This window comes from Xenopus tropicalis, chromosome 4, assembly GCF_000004195.4.
Source record: "Xenopus tropicalis strain Nigerian chromosome 4, UCB_Xtro_10.0, whole genome shotgun sequence".
Lineage (NCBI taxonomy): Eukaryota > Metazoa > Chordata > Amphibia > Anura > Pipidae > Xenopus > Xenopus tropicalis.
In genome coordinates this window covers 148185944-148205257 of record NC_030680.2, presented here as the reverse complement: position 1 = coordinate 148205257, position 19314 = coordinate 148185944, and the positions used below count along the sequence as shown (strand labels likewise).

The 19314-nt window shown below is 50.1% G+C and overlaps 1 protein-coding gene across 6 annotated transcripts in view; it reads right to left on the bottom strand.

Moving 5' to 3' along the window:
- The window catches only part of flnb (filamin B), a 169771-nt gene extending 159394 nt beyond the window's left edge, over nucleotides 1–10377 (bottom strand). For 4 of the 6 annotated variants that reach the window (XM_004914170.4, XM_031901250.1, XM_031901251.1 and 1 more), the window contains exon 1: nucleotides 9987–10377. In XM_004914170.4, the coding sequence (XP_004914227.1) occupies nucleotides 9987–10278 (292 nt within the window). In that variant the 5' untranslated portion in view covers nucleotides 10279–10377. The remainder of the gene's footprint in view (nucleotides 1–9986) is intronic. The other 2 variants (XM_002935047.5, XM_004914172.4) reach the window with 1 other exon arrangement.
- Nucleotides 10378–19314: the final 8937 nt, after the last annotated feature.

Sequence of the window (19314 nt, the reverse complement as noted above, 5' to 3'; positions counted from 1 at the left end):
AGGGATACTGTACCCCCTACTGTAAATGATAAGGATATTAGCAGTCACTGAGGGGTTCTGTGCCCCCCATATAAAGGCACAAGGCTGCAGGCTGAGTTATACAGGGAACTCTGAGTATCACTCATGTATTATAAGGGATACTGTACCCCCCAACTGTAAATGATAAGGATATTAGCAGTCACTGAGGGGTTCTGTGCCCCCCATATAAAGGCACAAGGCTGCAGGCTGAGTTATACAGGGAACTCTGAGTATCACTCATGTATTATAAGGGATAATGTACCCCCTACTGTAAATGATAAGGATATTAGCAGTCACTGAGGGGTTCTGTGCCCCCCATATAAAGGCACAAGGCTGCAGGCTGAGTTATACAGGGAACTCTGAGTATCACTCATGTATTATAAGGGATAATGTGCCCCCTACTGTAAATGATAAGGATATTAGCAGTCACTGAGGGGTTCTGTGCCCCCCATATAAAGGCACAAGGCTGCAGGCTGAGTTATACAGGGAACTCTGAGTATCACTCATGTATTATAAGGGATAATAAAATAATTCATAAATATAAGGAGTTATCCATAGTATTCAGCAGAATATATATTGGGCCCATATCTGATCCTGCGCAGTTGTTATCTGGGGGCCCAGGGCAGAATCACATAATAAAAGGAAGCAATAGGATAGGAAGCCCCCCGCACCTGCAGAACTGTTAGGACGGGGGGGGGGGGGAGATTTCCTGCAGGGAATGACAGGAGGCTGCTCCTCAAAAGCCACAATGGCAGAACAGCTCTGGCACCACCGGTAACATTAAATGAAATAAAGCCACATATAATATAATTAAAGCAGAATAATTCTGGGGAGAAATGAATTACTTAATCCCTTAATAATAACAGTCACTTATTTGCTTGCAAGGATAAGCAAGTTTAATACCCGGTACTGTTGTGACTTGCCTTTACTTGCTTTCTGGCAAAAAAAAATAACACTCATCCCGTCTTGCTTTATGGCAGGGAACAAACGCTGTTAGGCTGCACCTACACAGGCAGCTGAGGCAGAACAAACCATTTTAGGGCAATGACACACAGGTCGTACTGTTACCCATGGGAATGCGCGGGCAACAAAAAGACCTAAATGCTCTGCCATTGCGGCCAATGTGAAATTCAGCCGGTCCATTCTAATTGTGTAATGGTTTGGAGAGATTGGGCAATTAGAATGATTTACAGGACTGCTGCTTACAATGGGCCACTGTGACAGAATGCTCTGTTATACAGATAGCTAGAATCTCAGCCATAAAGCAGGGCAGGACTGCTGCTTACAATGGGGGGGGGATCAGATAGGATCTGTGCCACTGTGACAGAATGCTCTGTTATACAGATAGCTAGAATCTCAGCCATAAAGCAGGGCAGGACTGCTGCTTACAATGGGGGGATCAGATAGGATCTGTGCCACTGTGACAGAATGCTCTGTTATACAGATAGCTAGAATCTCAGCCATAAAGCAGGGCAGGACTGCTGCTTACAATGGGGGGGTCAGATAGGATCTGTGCCACTGTGACAGAATGCTCTGTTATACAGATAGCTAGAATCTCAGCCATAAAGCAGGGCAGGACTGCTGCTTACAATGGGGGGATCAGATAGGATCTGTGCCACTGTGACAGAATGCTCTGTTATACAGATAGCTAGAATCTCAGCCATAAAGCAGGGCAGGACTGCTGCTTACAATGGGGGGATCAGATAGGATCTGTGCCACTGTGACAGAATGCTCTGTTATACAGATAGCTAGAATCTCAGCCATAAAGCAGGACAGGACTGCTGCTTACAATGGGGGGATCAGATAGGATCAGTGCCACTGTGACAGAATGCTCTGTTATACAGATAGCTAGAATCTCAGCCATAAAGCAGGGCAGGACTGCTGCACTGAAAGAGACGGTAGATGAAAGCAGTTGATGACACTTTCCTATACAAACAAGTGACATATAAAAATCATAAATATATGACATGATATTTCCAAACTTAAACAAGGAGATTTTCCCCTACACATGATATATATCAATATTTGTTCTTTTGCTCTATTTATCCCAAGACAAATGGAGTCTCCGTGATTCTTTTATTTTTTGTAACTTTCCGCCGCTGTGAGTGCAAATATTGAATGCATTGGGCTTGGTCCAAGATCAGAGAGTTGTTTTCGGAAGCCTGTGAGCAAAACCCTTTCCCCGCCGCACCCTACAGCTCGTGTTTATGTGGAACACATGGTAAGGGGTAAACACAATGGTACCGGACCCCCACCCAACTCCCTGCACCCTGACAGTCAGATAATGGGCCCACAGGTTCTGGCTATTAGTGCTGGATGTTTCCTGGTTTAAGTTTCTACCTATGATTGGTGTATAGTTTGGTGAGGTCACAAAACAAGGGAATCCTTGCCCAGGGGGCGGGGCTATTGGGCTCATATAATCATTTGCCCCTCGGGCCAGTGACTGGATCACAACAGGGGCCCACTGGATCCATGGAGATTTTCATACCGGTGCTGATAGTGATGTGCCCAAGCCATAGTCAGATATCAGTCGGGCTGTAGTGTTTAGCTGCCCACTGGGCCCTTCAGAGCAAGATGGCAGTTTGCCCATAGATAGGTGGAGCCCTGACTTCCCCCCAGCAGATATCCGGCCCAAAACCAGGCAGGTTTGATTCCCCATCAGGGCAAGTTCCCCATTGGTGCACTGATTCAGTCCTGGCAACCCGTATTGGCCCCCGTTATGATCCGATTCTAGGCCTGGGGGCCACACCATCAGTCAGCCCAATACAGTCCAGCACACAGGGGCCGTCTCAGGCACAATCAGCTCATTTGGGCGACCCATTGGATAGTTAGGTGTAGGGCCTTTATCCCCATACTCAGGCCAATAAGCTGCTGACTTGCTCTGAAGGGGCGGAGTCCATAGCCATTGTGGCCACTTGTAGGACTAGACTGGATGTGAGTGTAGGAGCCGGACCCTGTTATTGAGCCTCAGCGACTCCACAGACTTTTCCCAGGGAGAAGCCACAAATCACAGGAAGGCACCGGCAGGGGAAGTCTCATTCCCACAGTGTGAGTTATGGCGCTCGGTGGGATTCACAGCCCCCTCGGCCTGGGTTCCACGGCAACGGCTGCGTCTGCTCTAGTACAGCAAATAAACACAAAGGGAAACCGGACACGTTCAGCCAGTCACCCACAATGCACCCTGCTCCTTTCATCCCGCAGCCCCCCCCATGTATCTTCCCCTCTTCCTCCATTTCTTTAAATTGGACATCTTCTTTATTATGCAGAAGAGCAAAATATATCTATACACTCATACTCACACACTCACACACTCACTCACACACTCACACACACTCACACACACTCACACACACTCACACACACTCACACACACTCACACACACACTCACACACTCACACACACTCACACACACACACACACACACACTCACACACTCACACACTCACACACTCACACACTCACACACTCACACACTCACACACTCACACACTCACACACTCACACACTCACACACTCACACACTCACACACTCACACACTCACACACTCACACACTCACTCACACACTCACACACTCACACACTCACACACTCACTCACTCACTCACTCACACACTCACTCACACACTCACACACTCACACACTCACTCACACACTCACTCACACACTCACTCACACACTCACTCACTCACTGTTCCCTCGGGGGGCCATTTCTGCTTGTGTGGGGGCCATGGATCAGCGCTACAGAATAGGTTGGAACTATTTGCAATAAAAGATGTGGGGCAGGTTAATGCACCATAACATCTCTAACCTGTCTGTTTTATCAACTGCCTTTCTCTGTAGCCTGGGTGCGAAGCTGCCCCCTGTACAGGCCCCAAGCACTGGATAGTGGGGCGGCATTTAGAAAAATAATAATGTTTTATGTATAATACTAAATCATCATCATCCTCATAATAATAGTTTCAAATGGAGGTGAATGGTTTTTGATCAAACGTCTATGTATAAATACATACAGAGAAGGAATGTTCTGGGCACTGGGTACTGTCTAAGGGAAACACTATGGCACCTCCTACCCATATGTATAAATACACATATACAGAGAGGGAATGTTCTGGGCACACAATAAGCTGTACCCCCATACTGTACTGTCTAAGGGAAACACTATGGTACCCCCTACCCATATGTATAAATACAAATATACAGAGAAGGAATGTTCTGGGCACACAATAAGCTGTACCCCCATACTGTACTGTCTAAGGGAAACACTATGGCACCCCCTACCCATATGTATAAATACAAATATACAGAGAAGGAATGTTCTGGGCACACAATAAGCTGTACCCCCATACTGTACTGTCTAAGGGAAACACTATGGCACCTCCTACCCATATGTATAAATACACATATACAGAGAGGGAATGTTCTGGGCACACAATAAGCTGTACCCCCATACTGTACTGTCTAAGGGAACACTATGGCACCCCCTACCCATATGTATAAATACAAATATACAGAGAAGGAATGTTCTGGGCACACAATAAGCTGTACCCCCATACTGTACTGTCTAAGGGAAACACTATGGCACCCCCTACCCATATGTATAAATACAAATATACAGAGAAGGAATGTTCTGGGCACACAATAAGCTGTACCCCCATACTGTACTGTCTAAGGGAAACACTATGGCACCCCCTACCCATATGTATAAATACAAATATACAGAGAAGGAATGTTCTGGGCACACAATAAGCTGTACCCCCGTACTGTACTGTCTAAGGGAAACACTATGGCACCTCCTACCCATATGTATAAATACAAATATACAGAGAAGGAATATTCTGGGCACACAATAAGCTGTACCCCATACTGTACTGTCTAAGGGAAACACTATGGCACCCCCTACCCATATGTATAAATACAAATATACAGAGAAGGAATGTTCTGGGCACACAATAAGCTGTACCCCCATACTGTACTGTCTAAGGGAAACACTATGGCACCCCCTACCCATATGTATAAATACAATATACAGAGAAGGAATGTTCTGGGCACACAATAAGCTGTACCTCCATACTGTACTGTCTAAGGGAAACACTATGGCACCTCCTACCCATATGTATAAATACAAATATACAGAGAAGGAATATTCTGGGCACACAATAAGCTGTACCCCCATACTGTACTGTCTAAGGGAAACACTATGGCACCCCCTACCCATATGTATAAATACAAATATACAGAGAAGTAATGTTCTGGGCACACAATAAGCTGTACCCCCATACTGTACTGTCTAAGGGAAACACTATGGCACCCCCTACCCATATGTATAAATACAAATATACAGAGAAGGAATGTTCTGGGCACACAATAAGCTGTACCCCCATACTGTACTGTCTAAGGGAAACACTATGGCACCCCCTACCCATATGTATAAATACAAATATACAGAGAAGGAATGTTCTGGGCACACAATAAGCTGTACCCCCATACTGTACTGTCTAAGGGAAACACTATGGCACCTCCTACCCATATGTATAAATACAAATATACAGAGAAGGAATGTTCTGGGCACACAATAAGCTGTACCCCCATACTGTACTGTCTAAGGGAAACACTATGGCACCTCCTACCCATATGTATAAATACAAATATACAGAGAAGGAATATTCTGGGCACACAATAAGCTGTACCCCCATACTGTACTGTCTAAGGGAAACACTATGGCACTTCCTACCCATATGTATAAATACAAATATACAGAGAAGGAATGTTCTGGGCACACAATAAGCTGTACCCCCATACTGTACTGTCTAAGGGAAACACTATGGCACCTCCTACCCATATGTATAAATACAAATATACAGAGAAGGAATGTTCTGGGCACACAATAAGCTGTACCCCCATACTGTACTGTCTAAGGGAAACACTATGGCACCTCCTACCCATATGTATAAATACAAATATACAGAGAAGGAATGTTCTGGGCACACAATAAGCTGTACCCCCATACTGTACTGTCTAAGGGAAACACTATGGCACCCCCTACCCATATGTATAAATACAAATATACAGAGAAGGAATGTTCTGGGCACACAATAAACTGTACCCCCATACTGTACTGTCATATAGTTTAGAATTGGCAGACACTCCCTACATTCCCCTTTAAGACAAGCTTGAAGTCAGTACATGCTGCAGACTGGAAGGAATTTTGGGTTACAATAACACAAAGGAGACCTTTCCATCCTCTCTCAGACTTACATTTACTTTTCTAAAATCATTATATTGTTTGTTATTTTCTCAGCATTATAAAGTTTAACAACTGCCTCACGCTCCGCTGCACCCAGAGCAAACTGCGCCGCCGTAACGTTCCCTACAATGGGGGATTTAGCAAAGAATGTCTCAGAACCATCACTGATGGGGGGGGAGTGGGGCAATTACTGTCTTCTGGGATCAACATGACTGACAGTAAGTGACCCCGGAGGAACAGGAATAAACCAATAGAAGGAAACTGTAGGTACCGCCCAGCTGGGAATCAGAGAGTTCCATGGGACACGGATGGTTCTACCCTTTCCTGTCCAAGGGGGTATCACATCGGCACCACAGGGAGGCATAAGGCCGGGGGGTTTGGGCTGATGGGGCAGAACCTGAGCTTGTTGCACAGAGGCAGAAAGGAAGAAAGCAATGGATCCGGAGGGTAAAACAATGGATCCGGAAAATAAAGCAATGGATCCAGGGAATACAGGAACAGAACCCGGCGGATAAAGGAACGGATCCCGGCGGATAAAGGAACGGATCCCGGCGGATAAAGGAACGGATCTCGGCGGATAAAGGAACGGATCCCGGCGGATAAAGGAACGGATCCCGGCGGATAAAGGAACGGATCCCAGCCGATAAAGGAACGGATCATGGAAGATAAAGGAACGGATCCTAGCCGATAAAGGAACGGATCCTGGCCGATAAAGGAACGGATCCTGGCCGATAAAGGAACGGATCCTGGCCGATAAAGGAACGGATCCTGGCCGATAAAGGAACGGATCATGGAAGATAAAGGAACGGATCCTAGCCAATAAAGGAACGGATCCTAGCCAATAAAGGAACGGATCCTAGCCAATAAAGGAACGGATCCTGGTGGATAAAGGAACAGATCCTGGCCGATAAAGGAACGGATCCTGGTGGATAAAGGAACGGATCATGGAAGATAAAGGAACGGATTCTAGCCAATAAAGGAACAGATCCTGGCCGATAAAGGAACGGATCCTGGTGGATAAAGGAACGGATCCTGGCAGATAAAGGAACGGATCCTGGCCAATAGAGGAACGGATCCTGGCGGATAAAGGAATGGATCCTGGCCAATTAAGGAACGGATCACGGAGGATAAGGGAACGGATCACGGCCAATTAAGGAACGGATCACGGCGGATAAGGGAACGGATCACGGCCAATAAAGGAACGGATCCTGGCCAATAAAGGAACGGATCCTGGCCAATAAAGGAACGGATCCTAGCCAATAAAGGAACGGATCCTGGCCAATAAAGGAACGGATCCTGGCCAATAAAGGAACGGATCCTGGCCAATAAAGGAACGGATCCTGGCCAATAAAGGAACGGATCCTAGCCAATAAAGGAACGGATCCTGGCCAATAAAGGAATGGATCCTAGCCAATAAAGGAACGGATCCTGGCTGATAAAGGAACAGATCCTGGCCGATAAAGGAACGGATCCGGCGGATAAAGGAAGAGGATGACTCTCAGGATGCAGGTTGCACCGGTCACACACAGCTGTTCCGACTGCAGAAGCAGCAGATACAAAGGTGCTACAGTCAGCATCTCTCCCCGGGAGGCTACACAGGGGCCGCTCATATCTACCGGCCAAAGTCCAGTCTGTGCCGATAGAACAACTCCCCGCGCCCTGGCACCCAGCGCAGAATGCAGTGAATGTTGCACAACTAACCAGCCTGTCAGCAGTCAGAACTCACATGAGAGGGTTTTGTGCTGATGTTCCCCCCCAGGTAACTGTCCCCAAGCATTCTAACCGGGCCCACAGGGGGCAAGGGGTATATAGCGCAACTGGGATAAAGGGTAAATATTCCCTACTCCAGTCGGTGCCCCCCAAAAATGGCAATGAAGGTTCCGACTGCATCATTAAATAATGATATTATTGCCCTATAACTGAGTTGGGATATGAAGTTCAATACTTTTTTCAGCATGGGGCCCCCAGTTGTCCCACCCCGATGCCCCCCCCCAACTCTGGTTCTGCCCCTTTATACGCACAGCAGACTGGGACTCACCCTAGTTTGTTTAGTGCTCACAGATTCCGGGCGCAGTTCCCACGGGGGGTTGGGGTTCCGACTCAGTGCAACTATGTAGCAAAGCGCACCTGTATGTGTTATTGTCCAGCTGTGTGTGTACATGCGTGTGTGTGTACATGCGTGTGTATACAGGTATTGGTAAAATAGTACGTTACAAACACTATGGCGCTGGCAGTCAGAGCCTTACGCTAACGGCACAAATGACATTTTGCCCACTGCAGCCCCAATGCCCCACACTCTCATATTACCCTAAAAATGCCCGTGTTCTACATGGGCCCAAACAACTGGGCACCCTTATTGGTCAGAAACCTCAGCTCAGGAGTCATGTGACCAGGTTGGCACCACCAGGGATTAGGGGCAGAGTGGGGGGCAGCATGGACTCAAGGCATTTGCCCCCATCCAACAGCAGCAGGATTACAATTCCCAGCACACCCCCCCCCAGGGTTATTACACAGCTGGAGGGCTGCAGACACATTACACAATATCCTTATCGTACATCAGGGTTCATCATTGTGATGTGAATTCCCCATCCTTCCCATTGGCCGCGGTGACTCAGTTTAGTGTTTGTACAGAGCCCCACCTGTGCCAATAGCCGGTGCTGCCGGGAGTCACATCTGCCCCACCCCTGTCTCACCTGTAACCCACGACTACTGGGAAACCGCAAGGCGCGGTCACATCTACCCAAGGTGCTGGGAGTTACAGCAACACAAACCCCGGTATAACGTGATAATGAGAGACAAATCAGCACAAGGCGGTGAACTTGCCCTTTAAGCAAACAAACGGCAAATCCCACAAAATGCGAGCGGCAAGCTGCAGGGTATGGGCGTGAGTGGCGGATTCCTCCCAGCGCTCAGGGGGTTAACACTACAAAGCTTTGTTACGGAATGAATGGCAGCTTGTTCGACCAATGGAGGCGCCGGCATGAGCAGGTGTTATTGACAATACACGGAGGGGCCCCGCCGCTGGCCCCCTGGGAGAGGGGTTACCCCCCTTTATAGTCAGGGAATGTCGGGGGGCAGAACACAAACCCGGGGCAAGTGCCTATGTACTAACGCTGTGACATTCCTGCTGCAGGGCGGGATACCTGTTACACGGCTCTCACCCCCACCCAGGGGCATAAGGATAAGCAAGGAGCTGTGCCCCCGGTTTGCTATAGGCTTCCATGCTACAGACTGGGGGTGCTAGTCTGGGCATATCCCAAGGGGTTAAACCTGCTCCCTTTCTTCCAGCAATTTAATAGGGGGGCAACCTTATTGCCCCCAGGAGTCAGGTTACCTGCCCCATGTTCAATGGGATCCTCCCCTGCTGCACCCCCAGAGTTAGGTTACCTGCTGCACCCCCAACATTTTAGTTTCCAGATACATTTCTCTAACTAGTCTCACTGGGGGGGTCTCCCTTGTGCCCCCCAGGAGTCAGGTTACCTGCCCCATGTTCAGTGGGATCTTCCCATACTGCACCCCAGGAATTAGTTACCTGCTGCACCCCCAAAAGTTCACTTTCCAGATCCATTTCTCTGACTGGTCTCATTGGGGGGCCCCCCAGGAATTAAACAACCTGCTCAGTTGCCCAGACTACACCCCGTCCCCGGTAGTAATGCGCCCTTAGCAGCCCCTTGCACCCAGTGTTGGGGTCCCTACCCCGCTGCCCCCCAGTATGCACCCACCTATAGACACCAGCTTGATGTTCTCCCTCTCCAGGAACTCCAGGGCCACCGAAACGTTCTCCAGCTGCATCTGGCTGAAGGTGGGTCTCTGGTGGTACTTGCGGTACATCCTTTTCTGACTGAGCACCTCCAGCAGCGCGATCAGTCGCAGCCCGTCGCTCAGGTCGGTCTGCAGGTTGCCGATGCGCTTATTGACGCACTTGAGGTGCTCGTTGCACCAGCGGGTGAAGGTGTTCTGCTGGATCTTCTTCCATGGCGCGTCCTGGGCCAGGTCCTTCTCCGTCACCGGCATTGTCACCTCGGATCGCTGCGATCTGCTCTGGGCTCACGGCTGCTGCCGTCTCACTGACTGTCCGGGCAGCGACAACTGCACATGTGCGGCTCCAGCCCCCTCCTCCGCCGACTCACCGCTGCGCTATAGGCGCCACCAGGCGGCCAGCCGCGGAACTGCAGCCTAATGACTGGGCTGGGACCGAAGCACCTTGTAATGATCGGACCCCCAGGTACAGGGAGTCGCAGGGAGTCGCAGGGAGTCGCACTGTCTCTCCTTCATACCAAGCAGCCTTCTTGCTGTATTGAAATGGGAATTTCTCATACAAATATGACATTTAATCCCGATTAACATTTTACAGTAATTATTCCCATAGGGCGGGGCTTCCCATGTTCTACGTTGATTCGGTTCTGTGGTTTCGTTTGCGCTGCCGCTGCCGAGCTTCCTTATCTCTCATTGGCACTGCTGCATTACAGGCAAAGGGAGCTTCGGCTAAAGGGTAACTAATCCTGCCCTTTTTATTATCTTGTGTTTCTTTTTCACAAGCTTTAATTGTACCCAATGATATTCTACCCTTAACTCTGTGACTGTGCAGCTATGACTTACTGACCTTAGCAACCAGGCAGGGCTTGACTGACCTTAGCAACCATGCAGGGCTTGACAGACCTTAGCAACCATGCAGGGCTTGACAGACCTTAGCAACCAGGCAGGGCTTGACCAATGGCCTCAGAGAGGAATAAGGTTGGCATTATTGCAACAAAAAAAAGGTTTGAGTCTTTGTGGGTTTTGCCACAAAAAACACCCAAAGCAAAACAGGACAGAGTCACCCATAACTACCCCCCACCCACCCTGCTGCACCCTCTTTCTGGGGACTTTGCTTATTCCCTATACAAACTTCAAAAAATCCAGATGGAGCCAAGAGACAGCACCCTAGCACCCTAGCACCCATTCCCTCAGCCACCGCCTTTCTTCCCCACACTCACAGGTGGGACTGTCTCTCTCCTCCTGTCTAAATCTCATTTTACCCTCCCTCTCTTCCGTCTCATCCCATTCCTCTCTGTCACCCATAGTCACTCCAACTGTCACTTCTCTCCTCCACCCCTCGCCCTCTCTCAGTTGGGGTACCCCAAGACTCTCCCTTGCCCTCTCTCAGTTGGGGTACCCCAAGACTCTCCCTTGCCCTCTCTCAGTTGGGGTACCCCAAGGCTCCTCCTCGCCCTCTCTCAGTTGGGGTACCCCAAGGCTCCCCCTAGTCCTCTCTCAGTTGGGGTACCCCAAGGCTCCTCGCCCTCTCTCAGTTGGGGTACCCCAAGACTCTCCCTTGCCCTCTCTCAGTTGGGGTACCCCAAGGCTCCTCCTCGCCCTCTCTCAGTTGGGGTACCCCAAGGCTCCCCCTAGTCCTCTCTCAGTTGGGGTACCCCAAGGCTCCTCCTCACCCTCTCTCAGTTGGGGTACCCCAAGGCTCCCCCTAGTCCTCTCTCAGTTGGGGTACCCCAAGACTCTCCCTTGCCCTCTCTCAGTTGGGGTACCCCAAGGCTCCCCCTAGTCCTCTCTCAGTTGGGGTACCCCAAGGCTCCTCCTCGCCCTCCCTCAGTTGGGGTACCCCAAGGCTCCTCCTCGCCCTCTCTCAGTTGGGGTACCCCAAGGCTCCTCCTCGCCCTCTCTCAGTTGGGGTACCCCAAGGCTCCCCCTAGTCCTCTCTCAGTTGGGGTACCCCAAGGCTCCTCCTCGCCCTCTCTCAGTTGGGGTACCCCAAGACTCTCCCTTGCCCTCTCTCAGTTGGGGTACCCCAAGGCTCCCCCTAGTCCTCTCTCAGTTGGGGTACCCCAAGGCTCCCCCTAGTCCTCTCTCAGTTGGGGTACCCCAAGGCTCCCCCTAGTCCTCTCTCAGTTGGGGTACCCCAAGGCTCCCCCTAGTCCTCTCTCAGTTGGGGTACCCCAAGGCTCCTCCTCGCCCTCTCTCAGTTGGGGTACCCCAAGACTCTCCCTCGCCCTCTCTCAGTTGGGGTACCCCAAGACTCTCCCTTGCCCTCTCTCAGTTGGGGTACCCCAAGGCTCCCCCTAGTCCTCTCTCAGTTGGGGTACCCCAAGGCTCCCCCTAGTCCTCTCTCAGTTGGGGTACCCCAAGGCTCCCCCTAGTCCTCTCTCAGTTGGGGTACCCCAAGGCTCCCCCTAGTCCTCTCTCAGTTGGGGTACCCCAAGGCTCCCCCTAGTCCTCTCTCAGTTGGGGTACCCCAAGGCTCCTCCTCGCCCTCTCTCAGTTGGGGTACCCCAAGGCTCCCCCGTGCCCTCTCTCAGTTGGGGTACCCCAAGGCTCCCCCTTGCCCTCTCTCAGTTGTGGTACCCCAAGGCTTGCAGCTGCTGAGTGGGTTTCGGGGGCAGCAAGGATACTTTGTGGGGGTTAATAGAGCTCTTTGTATAAAGATTGAATGTTGCTTTTTTTCTCCCCACCTGGAGTTATTGGGGGGTCCGTGAGTTTGAGATGAATGGGCAGCGGGTTATTTCCTAGGGGGGATTACTGGGCAGCAATAGTTATTGAATCTCTTAGCAGCTTTGCAATTGGTCTTCATTTAAAATTTTTGATATATTTTTTTGTTAATTATTTGTCTTCACCTTCTATATCTTTCCAGTTTTCAAATGGGGGTCACTGACCCCGGCAGCTAAACCCTATTGCTCTGTGAGGCTCCAGTTTTATTGTTATTTTTTATTCCTTATCTTTCTATTCAGTCTCTCTCCTATTCATATTCCAGTCTCTCATTCAAACCGCTCCCTGGTTGATAAGGTAAACTGGACCCTAGCAACCAGTGAAATTTGCTTATAAGCAAACTGGGATTTATAGGGTCCAGTTTCCCCTAGCAACCAGGTATTAGTTTAGTAAAGCTCAGGGGGATTGGGGGGACATTGCCTGTAGTTTAGGTGCTATTGGGCCCATCTCTCAGTACCCGGAGCGCTGGATGAATAACAGGTAGATGTGCGGCCGGCACAGACCACATTGCTGCCAAGTCGTGCCCCAGCGCCCGCTGCCAAGATGCGACGGCTGCGCCTCAGTGACTGCGCACACACAGGAGCAACTCAGGGCAGAGAAAAGCCATTTGGCAGCGGAAGGGGAAACTTTTCCTGAGGAACTGACAGAGAGGAAGCAGCTTTGTTGTATACAAAGGCCCCGAGCCCCCCGGCGAGGCAGCTCCTGGCAATGCCCCCCGCTAATGCGCTAATGACCCCCACACAGGAAGTCTGCTCATAGCGCTTAGAAAAGGAGACAATAGCTCAGGAGAAATGGTTCTGCCATATGGGCCGTCGCTAGGTAACAGCGACTTATTAACCTGGGAATGTTACAGGGATCCGATTGGCACAGCCAGGCCCGGACTGGCAATCTGTGGGTACTGGGAATGCCAGGGGGGCTGTAAGGTGCCACAGACAGTCACTATTTATTGGGCTGGGGGGGGGCTGTTTGTGCCTCTGGGTACTGGGAATGCCAGGGGGGCTGTAAGGTGCCACAGACAGTCACTATTTATTGGGCTGGGGGGGCTGTTTGTGCCTCTGGGTACTGGGAATGCCAGGGGGGCTGTAAGGTGCCACAGACAGTCACTATTTATTGGGCTGGGGGGCTGTTTGTGCCTCTGGGGTACTGGGAATGCCAGGGGGGGCTGTAAGGTGCCACAGACAGTCACTATTTATTGGGGCTGGGGGGGGGCTGTTTGTGCCTCTGGGTACTGGAATGCCAGGGGGGGGCTGTAAGGTGCCACAGACAGTCACTATTTATTGGGCTGGGGGGGGGGGCTGTTTGTGCCTCTGGGTACTGGGAATGCCAGGGGGGCTGTAAGGTGCCACAGACAGTCACTATTTATTGGGCTGGGGGGGGGCTGTTTGTGCCTCTGGGTACTGGGAATGCCAGGGGGGCTGTAAGGTGCCACAGACAGTCACTATTTATTGGGCTGGGGGGGCTGTTTGTGCTCTGGGTACTGGGAATGCCCGGGGGGCTGTAAGGTGCCACAGACAGTCACTATTTATTGGGGCTGGGGGGGCTGTTTGTGCCTCTGGGTACTGGGATGCCAGGGGGGCTGTAAGGTGCCACAGACAGTCACTATTTATTGGGCTGGGGGGGCTGTTTGTGCTCTGGGTACTGGGAATGCCAGGGGGGCTGTAAGGTGCCACAGACAGTCACTATTTATTGGGCTGGGGGGGCTGTTTGTGCCTCTGGGTACTGGGAATGCCGGGGGGGGCTGTAAGGTGCCACAGACAGTCACTATTTATTGGGCTGGGGGGGCTGTTTGTGCCTCTGGGTACTGGGAATGCCAGGGGGCTGTAAGGTGCCAACAGACAGTCACTATTTATTGGGCTGGGGGGGGGGCTGTTTGTGCCTCTGGGTACTGGGAATGCCAGGGGGGCTGTAAGGTGCCACAGACAGTCACTATTTATTGGGCTGGGGGGGCTGTTTGTGCCTCTGGGTACTGGGAATGCCAGGGGGGCTGTAAGGTGCCACAGACAGTCACTATTTATTGGGCTGGGGGGCTGTTTGTGCCTCTGGGTACTGGGAATGCCAGGGGGGCTGTAAGGTGCCACAGACAGTCACTATTTATTGGGCTGGGGGGGCTGTTTGTGCCTCTGGGTACTGGGAATGCCAGGGGGGCTGTAAGGTGCCACAGACAGTCACTATTTATTGGGCTGGGGGGGCTGTTTGTGCCTCTGGGTACTGGGAATGCCAGGGGGGGCTGTAAGGTGCCACAGACACTCACTATTTATTGGGCTGGGGGGCTGTTTGTGCCTCTGGGTACTGGGAATGCCAGGGGGGCAGTTTGGGAGCCGCTGCTCTATGGGGGTCCCAGGCCGTCAGCAAATCCAAATTCCTGCGCTGGGTGTGGGGCCCCCGTATGGAAGGCAATGCCGGGTTATTCATAATAAACACAAAGCGCCTTGGGATATAGTAGCTCAGGCTGAAAAGTGAATTTGGCCGCTGCCCGTGTCGGAGCAGATTACATTCAGCCGCTGTTTGGCCTCTGTGGGGATTTCTTTGCTGCTAGAAAAGGGCCAGTGAGTCGGTTTATTGGAGAATAAAAGGGGCCTTTATTGTTCAGGATAATTATGTGTAGGCTTAACTTGCCCTTTAATCTTATGCCACAGCGATCTCCAGAACCTCTGGGCAGGTACAAGTCTGTATGTTACCCAATCAGCACCCAGCGTATATCTGTGGCCCCTTCCCTCCCCCGGGGCCGCCATACAGTGCATTATATTACCGGCAGCTTATTGGCCCCTAATTAGGGTCAGTGTTCCACACCGGGCTGATCCCTCGAACTATTCCGATTTCCCAACAGGAATCACTTGGCTATTTATAAAGCTCTGGTAATATTGGATATTACTTACCCATACATTCCTATACTTGCTTAGTAAATTAAGTTGTTGCTCCTTTGTACCTGCAAGTAAATCAAGGACAAATATAAAGCTATAGTGGCCCCAATACTCCAGCCCCCGACCCCTGAATAATGGGCCCTGGAATATTGTGGGGGCTTCAGCGACCGGAGCCTCGGTTCAGAAATAGCCAAATACAGCAGAAATCTCATATTTAGTGCATTGCGCGTAGATGGGCAGCAGGGTGCCAGGCTGAGGTACCAACAGGGCAGAACCCCAGAGAGCTTTGGGATTCGGTGCATTTGACCCACATATCTACAGGCACAAACTTGCTATTGGGCCACAGTTATGAAACGGTTAAATGAACCAGGGCTGAGGGTCTGTACAGCCCATAATACTGGGGGGTTGGGGGGCAGAGGGACCTTGCAACATAATCAGGACCTGAAAGGGAAAAACCAACCTGACACGGTCACTGGCCCTTTAATAGTATTATATAAGAAAAAGGTGAAACAACGGCTCCCTCTAGTGGCAACAAATATTATTGTGTAAATTCTCAGTGCCTGCTGGTAGAAGCAACTTCTTGCCCTGCACGGATAGGTGCAATAACAAATGATTCCCCCCCAGTGGGGCAGGGTAATAAAGCCCACACTCTGGTTGGGGGGAAACAGCACCATTTTGCGCAAAAATTGTTCCTAACAAACACTATGCCTTTTGCCAGAATTCCTGAAATTCTGTGTGAGTGAGAGGCCGGTCTCTTATTGGCCAAAGCCAAGGCCTCAGAATGCTGGGAAGTTCTGATGCTCTGAGCCCTCCCACATGGGGCCACTAACCCGCCCCTGGGGCAACAACACCTACTGACAAATGACTTCTTTCTCTCTGTGGGGGCAATAGGAAGGGCTGGGGGCAATAGGAAGGGGTGGGGGCAACTCCAACACTTGGCCTTGGGATAATTCTGAGTTCTGTTGCAGCAACAGCGCAGGAGTCGCAGCAGGGTGGAGGCAGAGTGTAAAGGAACCATTGTGCCCTGTGCAACTGTAACACTCAACAGTAGTAGATTTGTTGCGCTGAACTGCACCTCCGCTTGCACCAAACCCCAACAATTAGCAGTAGACAAAGCGCGCTGTGCCCCCCATGATGTTTCACATAAACCTGCGCTGGAGAAATGACCCCCTTGACCTGTCAGTCACATGACACCTGCAGATTTGAAGGGTAAGTAAACAGAAGGAACTCTGGGAATGAATTCCAAACAAACTCTTGGAAAATCCCAGTCTCCTCCCCCTAATGATGTGTAAGTAGTCACTCCTGTAGGCTGCTGTATCAGAACTCGCCACTAGGTGTCACTGTGCCAGCGCCTATTCCAGGTGAATCCAGGCCGAGATCGGGATTTTCCTGCTTTAGGGGCAGCTGCTTGTGTGTGTGGTGCCCCATTATGTCCAGGGTGGAGGTACCAGTAGTTACCAGTGACTACAAATCCCAGCATCCTCAGTTACACTCCATACTGCCCTATAAAGTCAGTTGTACCCAATTGTTCCCATTTCTTTATCCTCTGAAAGCGACCCTAGGGATTCTATTCAATGACTGATTGGTTGGATATTGTACAATCAGGCCACACACTGGGGATATAAGACTTACACATTCTCCACACACAAGTGATCTTGTAGAGTGTAAGCTCTTTTGGGCAGGGCTCTCTTCCCCTCTTGTATCGGTTACTGATTGCTTTATATGTTACTCCTTGTAGAGTGTAAGCTCTTTTGGGCAGGGCTCTCTTCCCCTCTTGTATCGGTTACTGATTGCTTTATATGTTACTCCTTGTAGAGTGTAAGCTCTTTTGGGCAGGGCTCTCTTCCCCTCTTGTATCGGTTACTGATTGCTTTATATGTTACTCCTTGTAGAGTGTAAGCTCTTTTGGGCAGGGCTCCCTTCCCCTCTTGTATCGGTTACTGATTGCTTTATATGTTACTCCTTGTAGAGTGTAAGCTCTTTTGGGCAGGGCTCCCTTCCCCTCTTGTATCGGTTACTGATTGCTTTATATGTTACTCCTTGTAGAGTGTAAGCTCTTTTGGGCAGGGCTCTCTTCACCTCTTGTATCGGTTACTGATTGCTTTATTATGTTACTCCTTGTAGAGTGTAAGCTCTTTTGGGCAGGGCTCTCTTCCCCTCCTGTATCGGTTACTGATTGCTTTATATGTTACTCCTTGTAGAGTGGTAAGCTCTTTTGGGCAGGGGCTCTCTTCCCCTCTTGTATCGGTTACTGATTGCTTTATATGTTACTCCTTGTAGAGTGTAAGCTCTTTTGGGCAGGGCTCTCTTCACCTCTTGTATCGGTTACTGATTGCTTTATATGTTACTCCTTGTAGAGTGTAAGCTCTTTTGGGCAGGGCTCTCTTCCCCTCTTGTATCGGTTACTGATTGCTTTATATGTTACTCCTTGTAGAGTGTAAGCTCTTTTTGGGCAGGGGCTCTCTTCACCTCTTGTATCGGTTACTGATTGCTTTATATGTTACTCCTTGTAGAGTGTAAGCTCTTTTGGGCAGGGCTCTCTTCACCTCTTGTATCGGTTACTGATTGCTTTATATGTTACTCCTTGTAGAGTGTAAGCTCTTTTGGGCAGGGCTCTCTTCACCTCTTGTTATCGGTTACTGATTGTTTATATGTTACTCCTTGTAGAGTGTAAGCTCTTTTGGGCAGGGCTCTCTTCCCCTCCTGTATCGGTTACTGATTGCTTTATATGTTACTCCTTGTAGAGTGTAAGCTCTTTTGGGCAGGGTTCCCTTCCCCTCCTGTATCGGTTATTGGTTGCTTTATATGTTACTCCTTGTAGAGTGTAAGCTCTTTTGGGCAGGGGCTCTCTTCCCCTCCTGTATCGGTTACTGATTGCTTTATATGTTACTCCTTGTAGAGTGTAAGCTCTTTTGGGCAGGGCTCTCTTCCCCTCCTGTATCGGTTATTGATTGCTTTATATGTTACTCCTTGTAGAGTGTAAGCTCTTTTGGGCAGGGCTCTCTTCCCCTCTTGTATCGGTTATTGATTGCTTTATATGTTACTCCTTGTAGAGTGTAAGCTCTTTTGGGCAGGGCTCCCTTCCCCTCCTGTATCGGTTACTGATTGCTTTATATGTTACTCCTTGTAGAGTGTAAGCTCTTTTGGGCAGGGCTCCCTTCCCCTCCTGTATCGGTTACTGATTGCTTTATATGTTACTCCTTGTAGAGTGTAAGCTCTTTTGGGCAGGGCTCTCTTCCCCTCCTGTATCGGTTACTGATTGCTTTATATGTTACTCCTTGTAGAGTGTAAGCTCTTTTGGGCAGGGCTCCCTTCCCCTCCTGTATCGGTTACTGATTGCTTTATATGTTACTCCTTGTAGAGTGTAAGCTCTTTTGGGCAGGGCTCCCTTCCCCTCCTGTATCGGTTACTGATTGCTTTATATGTTACTCCTTGTAGAGTGTAAGCTCTTTTGGGCAGGGCTCCCTTCCCCTCCTGTATCGGTTACTGATTGCTTTATATGTTACTCTGTATGTCCCATGTACGAAACCCACTTATTGTACAGCGCTGCGGGATTTGTTGGCGCTTTATAAATACATGTTAATGTAATTATTGAGCCACTTTGCACCCACCCTGCCCACTGGCTGCTAAGGCCCGCCCCTTCTGTGTGAGCCAATCAGGGCGGAGGAGTGGCTGTGGCGCTGGAAGAAACCAAATGACGAGCGGGGAGGCG